Source organism: Trachypithecus francoisi, unplaced genomic scaffold (assembly GCF_009764315.1).
Source record: "Trachypithecus francoisi isolate TF-2019V2 unplaced genomic scaffold, Tfra_2.0 Lachesis_group12, whole genome shotgun sequence".
NCBI lineage: Eukaryota > Metazoa > Chordata > Mammalia > Primates > Cercopithecidae > Trachypithecus > Trachypithecus francoisi.
In genome coordinates, this window is record NW_022681457.1 from 105,832,944 (window position 1) to 105,845,431 (window position 12,488).

The window sequence follows — 12,488 nt, forward strand, 5'->3', positions numbered from 1 at the left end:
GGATGTGGTGCTATTTCTCAGTGAGCTCGCCTGGAGCGCTTTTTCCAACTACACCTGCCTTTAGCCTTCTGATGTTCTCCACCCCTGTTTATTACGTGGTCCTGTATGTAGTGACTTCCAGCTTTTTCAGGCACAGAGGTTTCTTGTTAATATCTTTTTTGTGGTTTAAGTTTTTAATGTCCATACCTGCTTGTAGTCATTGCACCTCTAGTATCCCTAGCCTGAGAAAACTGTGCTCCTAGGTTTCGTGGACCCAGGGGCTCCCAGGTGGAGAACTTAGGCAGGTCCTTATGAGAACGTCCAGCGCCTGCTCTGGCTGGTGAGTTCACCACTTAGGACTCGTCAGGTGCTGCTGCATGTCTTACCAGAATAAGGGAATCTTCTCCTGACCCCTTTCCACATCCTCTGTGATGGATGCTTTGCATATGTTATCTAGTTTTCAGTCATCACAGCAACTCTTGCATTATCCCCATTTTATAGATGGAAATACTGAGCTTAGAGCATAGGAACTGGTCAGAGGCAGTGGCAGAGCCAAACCCTCTTCCATTTGTCTGTCTGTCAAAGTGTGGAATCGAAGGACCTGATTGCAGCTGAGCAGGTGACATGAGATCGTGCACAGTGGTTGAGTTTCTAAACCTTTAAGCTCCCGGGAAGAAGGTTTGTCTACGTAATTGGAGGCATGAGTCTCTCTGGTCTCTTATTGGCAGGTTCTGATTGGAACTGACTCCATCCCGAACCTACATAAGCTGGAGCAGGTGTCCAGTGATGAGGGCATTGGGACCCTGGCAGAGAACCTGCTGGAAGCCCTGCGGGAACACCCTGATGTAAACAAGAAGATTGACGCAGCCCGCAGGGAGACCCGGGCAGAGAAGAAGCGCATGGCCATGGCGATGAGGCAGAAGGCCCTGGGCACCCTGGGCATGACGGTAAAGCTACCTCCCAGAGTCCCCATTTTCTGCCCACACTTTGGTGAGGAGGTGGCCATGGGACAGCCCTGGGGTTGGCCATGGGGAAAGAGAAGGCTGGACAGAGGAGGAGGAAGGAACTAGGTGTGGTCGGCCCTCTCAGAGGTGAGACTACTATTGTTCTATCATACAGATGAGACTCGGAGTAAGTGACTTACGAAGTTTACCAAAACAGTAAACCGGTGATAAGAGCCATTGTTTATTGAGGACTCATTTAAGCCCTCAAGTTGTTCTAGGAGGTAGATACTGTTATACCCATTTTCCAGATAAAGTAACTGAGACTGAGAGTGAAGTAAATAGGCCAAGGCACATCACTAATAAGTGGTTGACACAAAGGGCTCTGTGCTCTTCTAACTGTCCCACCTTGGAGGAAGCAGAGTCCTACAAGCTCCTTCTCCAAAGCACAGACTTGAGTGTCAGCAGTTGAAAAGCTCACGTGGGAGCAGTGACTGAATCAGTGCGACAGCCCTTGGAAGCTGAGACTTGGCATTGCTGGCACAAAGATGCTGGCATGAAGAAAGGGGGCTTTTCTGATGGCAGGTGGCACCTTGCCAGGGCTCCAGCTGGGTGATTTCCTTTGCACCAGTGGCTCCTGTAGGAAGAGAGAATAGCAGAAGGGCCTGGGTCTTTATCCTCCTTGGAAGAGAGCTCAAGGGCTTTCTTCTCATGCACCTGTCCTTTTAGTGGAGGTAGAAGGTTAGCTCTGTTCCTCAGTATCCCCAAGCTAGGGTGGGGGAGGGTGTATGGAAATCCCCCTTGACATGCCGCTGGGGTTCCCCTACAGACAAATGAAAAGGGCCAGGTCGTGACCAAGACGGCACTCCTGAAGCAGATGGAAGAGCTGATCGAGGAGCCCGGCCTCACGTGCTGCATCTGCAGGGAGGGATATAAGTTCCAGGTACGGCTGCTGGGCTGCGGTCAGTCCTGAGGGCCCAGCCTGGCCCCTTGTTCTAGGTAGCGTCCCCCTCCTCTCCAGGCCATTTTGTTCTTAGCTAGGCAAGGTCAAGGCCTGCATCTTAGGAGATTAACAAAAGGACCAGCTGTCCTCTTTAGAGGCAGGAAGGCAAACTCATCCGAACTTTAGACTTTGTTATCTTTATCATCGTCATCATGACAAATGCTACTGATCCGATTCTTCCTGTATGTGAGGCCTCATGCTCAGAACTTTGTGTAAACTGGATAATTTTACTTAAACCTGTAAAAAGTCTCAACTTGTGGTTAAGCAAACAAAGGTCACATGGCAGAGCCAGAATTCCAGCCTAGGCTTCTCAGACTCCAGACCTGGGCTTTTTAAAACACACCATGCTGCCTCCATTCAGAATAACTGGGGAGAAAATCAGAACTTTCTTGGCTTATCCAAACTAGATTCCACCTGAAAGGAGCAGAGCAGCCAGTGACCTGCTGGCTCTCCTGAAGGCTCAAAGGTGGCCTCTTCTCTCCAGCTTGAACTTACTGTTTAGAACAAAGGCTGTGGAAGGGCAGGTGCCTGAGCCACAGGGCTTGTTAGTTCTGTATAATGCAGGTTCCTCAGAGCTACCTGGCAGGTTTTGAAAAGCAAGGGAATATCGAGAAGTCACTTCTGCATTTTCAGACAGATGAAGCACAAAGTAAAGAAAGATGGCCGAGGCTTGCTAATGTGTCTGCCTCTACATCTGCACCGCATCCCCTTCTTACTGGTTGCTCCCATAATCCTCATTTCACTAGGGCTGCGCCCAGCCAAGTGCTTCACCAACAGACTGAGGAACTGGCCTCATCTGCTCTTCTGAACTTCCCTAGTGAGAGCTACATGAACCCCAAGGCATTGTCCAAGAAGGGCGACAGTTCCCGTCTGCTCTGCTTCCCCTGAGCCTGACTTGGAGTTTCTCCTGTCCTCTCCTTATGTTGTCATCTTTGCAGCCCACGAAGGTCCTGGGCATTTATACCTTCACGAAGCGGGTAGCCTTGGAGGAGATGGAGAATAAGCCCCGGAAACAGCAGGGCTACAGCACCGTGTCCCACTTCAACATTGTGCACTACGACTGCCACCTGGCTGCTGTCAGGTAGGCCGTGGCTCTTGCGGGAAGGCTCCTTCAGTAGGCCTGCCTGTGGGCCTGGAGTGGGTGGGACTGCCATCCTCGTGGCTTTAAACCTGCTCCTTAGGGTCTGGGGAGTAGGGTGTTCTGCCTGACACCATATAGGTCCCCAAGCAGTTGTTTGAATGACAGGAAAATATGCTTTGGCCTGGGCCAAAGGCTGGTGAGAGCAGCCCTGCCTACCTGAGTCAGCAAAGCCAGCATGTACCACATTGAGGCTGCAAATGGCAAATTCTCTTCGCAGGGTCAGGAGCCTGGGCTGAGTGACTTCTTAGTGTTGGCACGCCCCCACCCCCGCCCCTGCCCAGGTGCCTGGTTGCCACCTTAATTCCAGCAGTCGCTTGTCCCTGCCGTCCTCCCTATCCAGGTTGGCTCGAGGCCGGGAAGAGTGGGAAAGTGCCGCCCTGCAGAATGCCAACACCAAGTGCAATGGGCTCCTTCCAGTCTGGGGGCCTCACGTCCCTGAATCAGCTTTTGCCACTTGCTTGGCAAGGTGAGTATTGAGTATGTTTCATGGTGGGATGGAGGGGATTTGCAGGGGATGGGACAAGACCTGCTATCAACCCAATCCTTGGTGACACCATTTCCTGTTACCTTCCTTGGGAATCCATGTCTGTCTGTTTGGTGACTGGGGAACTGTCCAGAGCAGACAGGGTGGGGGATGGAAGCTTACTCAAGGGGTGACCTGTCATAGCCTGCCACAGGGTGGGAGGAACCAGCACCCTCAGCTTACTGGGCACCAGATGAAATTTCTGGGTCTTCACTACGCCTTTGCTGATCTTACGACATAAGATGTGGGACCCTGACTTGGTCCTTGAGGCCAGAATTTCTGAGTTCACTTCTACAGCGTGTGGCTCTGAGGTTTAAATAATGAAAGAGGCTTAGTGGCAGAGGGGATGTTGGGCTCCTTAGAAGGCCTCCCTGGTCCTGAAAACTCAGATAAGAATAGCTAAAGCATCTGTGAGGTCCTCATGTCTTGCTGATGCCTTGTGGAGTGGTGCCCCACCCCAAGTCCTGTTTTAAAGCTCAGGGATAAAACCATGCCTGTCAAAAAAACAGGCAGCTGACAGTGATAGCGGGCAGCATGTTGAAATGCTTAACCTGTATTCTTTTGTTTTGAGACAGAGTTTTGCTCTTATCACCGAGGCTGGAGTGCAATGGCGTGATCTCGGCTCACTGCAGCCTCCGCCTCCCAGGTTAAAAGGATTCTCCTGCCTCAGCCTCCCAATTAGCTGGAATTACAGGTGCCTGCCACCACACCCAGCTAATTTTTGTGTTTTTAGTAGAGACAGGGTGTTACCATGTTGGCCAGGCTGGTCTCGAACTCCTGACCTCAGGTGATCCACCTGCCTCGGCCTCTCAAAGTGCTGTGATGACAGGTATGAGCCCCTGTGCCCGGCCAGGCATGTATTCTTGTATACATTGTACAGATGAGATGTAGAGTTTGAGCAACTTGCTCGAGGTCACCCAGTTACTAAGAGGCACAGCCCAGATGGATGGGAACGTGTATTGACATAGGGGGAAAAAAAATGCCTTTGTTTGGAGATTGAAGAGCTCATTCTTCTGGACAGATCACTTTGTCAGTCAGAATGGATGAGTTCTACATTTCTTCCTCCAAAGTGTTCTTCATTTGCGGCCACAGTATGTCCTACAACATTGGTCCATTAAGAAATGGGCCCCCAGGAGTGGTGGGCTCTCATCAAAACTTGGAGAGTGTCACATTCAGTCACTGCAGAAATGAAAACGTCCTATGGCCTTGTCATCCTGCTGGCCCCAGCCTTGGCCTCAACTTTCCCTTTTGTTCCTGTCTCCATTTGCAAACCTTTGCAGCTGTCAGGCCCGGGAGTATTGGAAGGAGGCTCTGTCTCCCAAACTGCGTTTTCACCAGGAACTCACTTCCATTTCATTGTTTGTTCTGCTTCCCCTCTAGACACAACACTTACCTCCAGGAATGCACAGGCCAGCGGGAGCCCACGTACCAGCTCAACATCCACGACATCAAACTACTCTTCCTGCGCTTTGCCATGGAGCAGTCGTTCAGCGCAGACACTGGCGGGGGCGGCCGGGAGAGCAACATCCACCTGATCCCGTACATCATTCACACTGTGCTTTACGTCCTGAACACGTCAGTACCCTGTGTCCCAGGGGCGGCATCTTGCACACCTACCCTGCATCCCTGTGCCCAAGATCCCTCAGCTTTTTCATAGCCTTTCTTGCTAGTTCCAGAGCAAGTGTCTGGCCTGAGGCAGCCTTTTTGCCGAGGTGGGGATCCTCATCTGCGTTCTTTTAGGGCCACATAGAAAAAGCAATAAAGGGAACTTCCTTCCCCCAAACTGCCCTGTCTTCCACTATGGGCAGCCCAAAGACCACATCCTTGGACTGACCTACAGCTCATAGGGGAGCAGAAAATGGGAAAAGTCAGGCCACTGAAGCCTCTACTTCGATGCAACTGTTACTTCTTCTTTCCAGACTGTTCTCTTGAATAGGGGGAGGCCACAGGTCAGAGCTGCGCCCACATCATTAGTCAAGGGCATATGGTTTTTTTTTTTTTTGAGGTGGAGTCTCGCTCTGTCGCCCGGACTGGAGTGCAGTGGCCAGATCTCAGCTCACTGCAAGCTCCGCCTCCCGGGTTTTCGCCATTCTCCTGCCTCAGCCTCCGGAGTAGCTGGGACTACAGGCGCCCGCCACCTCGCCCGGCTCGTTTTTGTATTTTTAGTAGAGACGGGTTTCACCGTGTTAGCCAGGATGGTCTGATCTCCTGACCTCGTGATCCGCCCGTCTCGGCCTCCCAAAGCGCTGGGATTACAGGCTTGAGCCACCGCTCCCGGCCTGGCATATGGTTTATTACAGGTGATGGGTTTCCCATCAAGGGGATGCAGCAAAGCTAAGGACCCAGTTCATAAATGGAAAACTGGATTTGTTATCCCTGTTTTCTCTACACTGGGTAATGCTTCTGGCAAGTGTGAAGGGAAAGGGAATATTCAAGATTGTCTGGGAAAGTCAACCGACAAGGAAGGCAGCCAGGAAGAAAAAGAGATTGGTAGTTTTATCCATATGCACATTATGGGACAGTTAGGTTGGTACCTGGAAATATAATTTTAAAAAAGCACTTAGGTCAGGCACGGTGGCTCACGCCTGTCATCCCAGCACTTTGGGAGGCCGAGGTGCTAAGCCCAGCCTAGGCAACATAGTAAGACTCTGTCTTGTTAAAAAACAAATTGTTTTAAATTAGCCAGACACACACCTGTAGTCCCAGCTATTCGGGAGGCTGAGGCGAGAGAATGGCTTGAGCCAAGTAGGTTGAGGCTGAAGTGAGTCGCGATCACACCACCGCACTCCAGCCTGTGCGACAGAGCAAGACCATGTCTCAAAGAAAAAAAAATTAGGAGATTGACTGTCCTTTAGCTCTTCCATTTAATTCACTGTTTCATGCTTGTAGGCCCCATCTTCTAGCAAGAGGCTTACAGTTCCCTGTTGAAAGGTTGTGTACAGCTCACCCCGGGTAGCTGCAGCACAGTTTAGGCAACAGGACAGTCGTCTCTTGTCTTTTCTGGTTCTTTCTCTTCAACAATGTTATTTTTTCCTTCCCTCCCGTTTCCTTGTGAGATAAAAGGCTGACCTCGAGACCACAGGCTTCATTGTTAAAACACACAGGGGCAGGTTGACATCGGTGCATTACATCATCTGCTGAACTGCTTCGACTGGCGGGAGCAGTACCCGGCAGCACTGATAGCACAGACCTTCCCACTGTCCAAATGTCGCTCCTTCTCAGTGTTCCTGGGGCCCTGGACAGAGCCCTGGGTAACTAGGTGTCAGTATATTTCTGAAAAGCCAGACATTTGTAATTCTCAAGTCCCTTCATTGGAAAGGGAATTGCTCTCTCACAGTTACTTTGGTCAGCCCGAGGCTGACCCAGAAGCTTCACAGAGAGGCCTTGCTTCTTGGCCACAGACTGCTTCCCAATTGACAGCTATCCAATTGACATTGGTGGGCGCTTGGTCACGGGGGGGGGCTGAGTGCCTTTGGTGGAATATATGTATATGGAGGCAAGTATGTCACAGCATGGCCAATGTAAGCCGGACCAGGCCTGAGCAGGTCCTGCAGCAGCCGAAAGCCTCAGATTCCTTACAGGGCTGGGAGATCAAGTTGAGTGTACCCATCCATGCCCATCTGCAGGCGGCAGAAGCAGGCAGGGTGTCCTTGCACCCTCTCCTCCTGCTTCCCCAGAGTCCAGCATCTGTGCCAGTGCCAACTATAGACCTGGTAACTTGGGTTCTAGTGTTGTGTTTGTCCCCACCTCTCCCCACCAGTGCCCCATGGAGTTAGGATAGGGCATCAAGCATTCATGGCATGAGAGCACCATTCCGGTTCCAAGGAGAGCGTGTACCCAGAAGCATGTCATCAGGAAGGACCTAAGTCACCTCTCAGTGCTGATTCCGTCAAATGTCAAAGCTTCAGCATGGAGAAGGAGGTAGGGTTAAGATGGACAGGCTTCCTGGCTTCAGAGCCCAGTTCTTTCCACGGTGTGAGACGTTGGCAGAATCCTTACCTCCTGCGTACTGCAGTTTTCTGTTTCTTTAAAATGGGGATAGTGGTGGCACCTGTCCCACAGCGTTCCTGTGAATACCCAGTGAAATAATCCCTGTAGCGCACTTAGCGCAGTGCCTGGCGCTGAGGTTGCTGTGGTCATCGTGATCATCATCATTGCAACTTAGGACACGTGAGGACGAGAAGCCGCGCTCATCTGGGAGAGACTGTTCTCACCAAGGCGGGAGGACCTAGATCATAAGACAAACCGGAAGAGGGAGCCTAGGAAAGGAACCACATGCAAATTTAGTGCAAACCATGTAAACATAACATAACAAGACTATGTGGAGCAAGGGGGAGTCAGGCTGTGGACCTGCTAGGGAATCTTGATTCATGTTTTGGCCCCCACTCACTAGCTTGGTGACTGGGCAAGTCACGTCACTTCTCTGGGCCTCTGGAGTTACTAGCACAGTACCATGTTGGGGGGATTATGAATGTCCCTGATACATGGTGCTCAGAAACCAGTAGTTGATTGGAATTGTGTCAGAGCTGGGGTGGGAGCTAGAAGCGGGGGCCAGGGAAGAAGGGAAGATGCTACAAAGAAGGGCCCGGAAGGGGAAGAAGGGCATGGATCATGGATTGTCAGAGGGAGTGGGAGGAGTAGTCAAGGATGGGTGAGGAGTGTTCAGTCATCCAAACGTTCAGCAAATGTCACAAGGCAATGACAAATTGAGCAAATTCTTCCTGCTCTTGCTGCCGGGTCCTGCTTCTACCCTGCTTTTATTTTATCGTGCCCGTTTTCTTCTAGAACCCGAGCAACTTCCCGAGAAGAGAAGAACCTCCAAGGCTTTCTGGAACAGCCCAAGGAGAAGTGGGTGGAGAGTGCCTTTGAAGTGGACGGGCCCCACTATTTCACGGTCCTGGCCCTTCACATCCTGTCCCCTGAGCAGTGGAGAGCCACACGTGTGGAAATCTTGCGGAGGCTGCTGGTGACCTCGCAGGCCCGGGCAGTGGCTCCAGGTGGAGCCACCAGGTCAGTACCTGCTTCAGGAAGCTGCTGCTCACTATTTCCCATAATCAGTTTTGAAAAACTGCTTAGCGGTACGCATGTGCTAGGTGGAGGCATGCTTTGTGACTGCGGCAGTGGACACCAGCCCTTCTCCCTTCTCAGTCTGTCATGTTAGGAGTCAAAGCTGGTAGCTGGAGGTTGCCTGGTCATTTGAGCTGAGATCTGGCCACTGCACTCCAGCCTGGGCGGCAGAGCAAGACTCCGTCTCAAAAAAAAAAAAAAAAAAAAAAAAAAGAAAATTAATTAGAGAGGAAGGCAGCCAGGCACAGGGTGATACAACCAATGAGACGATCGGAGCTGCCAGGGCTAAGAACAGTAATCAGGTTTTCCAAATCTTGCTGGCATTGGCATAAGCCAGGAAAGTTTCAGTGTGGCCACATGGGGTATTTTCTAATAATTAAAAACTCGTCTTCACTCTCTCTTCTTGGTTACATTCCTATCCTATGCGTCCCACAGTCCGTGAACCTTTCTTCTTCTAGACCACTCTCCTATACATGTGGACGCCTCCCAAGAAAGAGCGTGTCAGAAAGGAAGTGGTCTTTGATTTATGACCTTGGGCTGTGATTTGGGTCTGATGGTCTCGAGAGAAACAGCTGTAAACAACCACCACAGCATCTCTTTGAGGACCCACATGGATTGCTGTGCGCTGGGGAGACTCTATGGGTACCACTCAGGCTGCCAGTGGCCCCACACAGTCTCTGCCTGTCGTGGGGAGCTACAGAGCAGGCTTTGGGTTTGGCAGTTTGCTTCTGTCCCTCGAGTGAAATGTGTCTCTGCTTCATTTCTGGAAGATCGGTTTTGTGATTTTTTTTTTTTTTTTTTTAAGGCGGAGTCTCGCTCTGTCGCCCAGGCTGGAGTGCAGTGGCGCAATCTCGGCTCACTGCAAGCTCCGCCTCCCGGGTTCACGCCATTCTCCTGCCTCAGCCTCCCAAGTAGCTGGGACTACAGGCGCCCGCCACCTCGCCCGGCTAGTTTTTTGTATTTTTAGTAGAGACGGGGTTTCACCATGTTAGCCAGGATGGTCTCGATCTCCTGACCTCGTGATCCGCCCGTCTCGGCCTCCCAAAGTGCTGGGATTACAGGCTTGAGCCACCGCGCCCGGCCCGGTTTTGTGATTTTTGTGATACTGCTTTAGCCCAGGATTCATGGGATCATGTCCACATTTGTAGGCCAGCCAGGGAACAGAGGGAAACTTTTAGGGCCATGATAAAGACAGGCCAAGTGGAAATAGCGTGTGCCCTCATTGACACACCCGGTGTCTTTATGTCCATTAGCCCTAATTGATCAAGCATTTCTGCTCTGTGGGCACTTCATGCCCCCCAGAGAGACTAGGTTGGAGCTGTACTGTTGAATCTGGCCTGTACCAAATTGTCACTGGAGAGTGGGAAGGGGCAAGTCTTGTTAGATTCCTAGGTAACCCCTGCCCCCATTCCTAACGTACCACTTTCCAGTATTTCCCAAGAGCCTGAATTAATAGTTAACTAGCTGCTGGAAATCAAAAGTTAGATCTTGAGAATACTAAGTTGAGAAGTCAGGCTTGGCTGGCCTGCATCCATATGCTGCATCCATGCAAAAGAGCTGCCATTTATTGGGCACAGTCTCTCCATGGCGGGTGTGAAATCGGAACCCACAGGAGCTGTTTTGCTCTCAGTTAGGAGACTAGCATTCATTACTGTCCCAGGCAGTTAAGGAAAAGCTGATTTGGTCACAGCTTAATTAGGAAATCCAGTGTGAGCTACATTCATGAGTTGCTGTTTTCTCTGTAGCAGTTTAGTCACCTTTACTAATTGGCCTTAAATAATTAAGTTGGGCAGGGTCACTCAAGATTTCTGCTTACCAAAGCAGAACAGCCACAGCAAAGGACCAAACATGGCCATGGTCTGGGGCTGTGAACCCGGCACTCATCAAGCAGACTAGCAAAGGCACTGTGAGTTTGCCCGATACTGGGAGGAGACCCATTGGGGAGAGACCACGGCTGGAAGGGCATTTAGAGGTATCATCCTGACGTTGGGGCAGCCTCACTGGCGGCAGTCTTTGTCCTAAGTCCTGTAAGTCATGGGGTAAGGAGTAGTAACAGAGACACAGAAATGTAGTTCAGCAGAAGCTGGCCTCTTCTGCACATTTGGCATTCAGAAAAAAAGTGCCTCTGCCAGGAACTTGCAAGTGCAGAAACCTGGGACGTTCTCAGGCATCTGTCAGAACTTGATCTGTTACCTTATCTGCCAGGGTAAAGAACTGCAGAGAAATGGATTCTTGTCCTCGTCCACAGGTCCACCTTCTAGGACTTTAGGCTGCAGCATCGTCACACGTATGCAGGAGAGAAAGTGGGGGCTCGGGAAGGTACTGGGGCAGAGGGAGGCCACAGGAAGCATATTTTAGTAGAGAGGGAATTGTCCCCATTTATTATTATTAGTTTTTTGTGAGTTATTTATTGAATGCAGGTGTGGATGGCCTGTCTCATGCTAGGCAGCCCTTCACTTGAGGCCCATATAGTTTTAGCTTTTATAATAAATACCATCTATGTTGTCTTATTTTTATGATTCTTATATATACCCATGCATTTTAATACTAAACATTTAATATATGTCCCTTTAGTCATGGGATGTGTTCCAGCCGAGGGGAGCCTGGTCTTTCTGTATTTCGTACTGGCTCTCCCTGGTGTAATCATCCCTCAAACCAAGACTGCCTGCTGAGAATGCAGTGGACGTTGTTAGAGGCATTCCCCGCCCCCGCCGCCACCCCCCATATTCCAAGGAACTGGCTGGTCCTTAATCCTGAACTGAATCATTGGATTAAGTAGCAACGATGCTGGTTAGAAACAACGGGGTGTGGTGAGCAACTTGGATTATCCCAGGATTTAGGTGATGTCAGGGTGGCTGCATGCTCCATCATAGACATTACCATTGCTTAACACCAACTTCCTAGCACCTTGCTGCCGTTTAACGCAGCACATGTTTGACAAGTTACTGTGTCTGACTGGTTTAGGTCTGCTGGCTTTTAAGAAATTTCTCCTAGTGGGAGCGAGAGTTTGTGGGGGCCCAAACACAAGGGATACATAGGAATCCTTTGCCTTTCTTTAAGTCAGTAGCCTTGTGTTTGCCACATCTGCCCTGGTGATGTCTCCCCCGGTTCCATTTTACCCTGATCTGGAAGATGAGCACTGAGAGAATCAGATGAATTTCATGGAGCATTTTTATAACCAATAAACTTCTGGGTCCCAGGGCTCCAGAGGTTCTTGCCCACAGCTGCTTTTTTCCAAGCAGAAGGCAAGTCCCTGGAACTCCAAGATGCATAGACCACTGTGACTCTTCCTTGCTCCCAGAATGCCTTGCTCTGTCCTTGTGAGTATCCCCCTAGGGACTTCATGTGATGGAACTGGATTTTCTTTTGCAGGCTGACAGATAAGGCAGTGAAGGACTATTCCGCTTACCGTTCTTCCCTTCTCTTTTGGGCCCTCGTCGATCTCATTTACAACATGTTTAAGGTAAGGAGGCTGTCAGAAGCCCAGTGGGTTTTGGCAAGAATGTAAAATGTCTGCACTCCTGTCCCTGACCCTGCCTCAGCACCCACATGGCTGCTCCTCCGCTGGCCTGGGGGCGCTTTGTTCCTAGAACAAACAACCCCAGCTGTGGGAGGGATTAACACTGGCAGCCTGGAGCCTTGTGTCTGTGAGGTACATTTGTTTTGTTTTGTGAGACGGAGTTTCGCTCTTGTTGCCCAGGCTGGAGTGCAGTGGTGTGATCTCAGCTCACTGCAGTCTCCGCCTCCCAGGTTCAAGTGATTCTTCTGCCTCAGCCTCCCAAGTAACTGGGACTACAGGCATGTGCCACCATGCCTGGCTAATTTTGTATTTTT

At 50.6% G+C, this 12,488-nt stretch overlaps 1 protein-coding gene across 1 annotated transcript in view; it reads left to right on the forward strand.

The window, feature by feature from the left end:
- UBR4 (ubiquitin protein ligase E3 component n-recognin 4) overlaps positions 1-12,488 on the forward strand; it is a 141,357-nt gene that overhangs the window by 125,274 nt on the left and 3,595 nt on the right. The window contains 7 exon segments of the mRNA XM_033228081.1: positions 708-926; positions 1,750-1,863; positions 2,862-3,004; positions 3,405-3,530; positions 4,968-5,162; positions 8,373-8,597; positions 12,027-12,117. Of these exon segments, the coding sequence (XP_033083972.1) occupies positions 708-926; positions 1,750-1,863; positions 2,862-3,004; positions 3,405-3,530; positions 4,968-5,162; positions 8,373-8,597; positions 12,027-12,117 (1,113 nt within the window).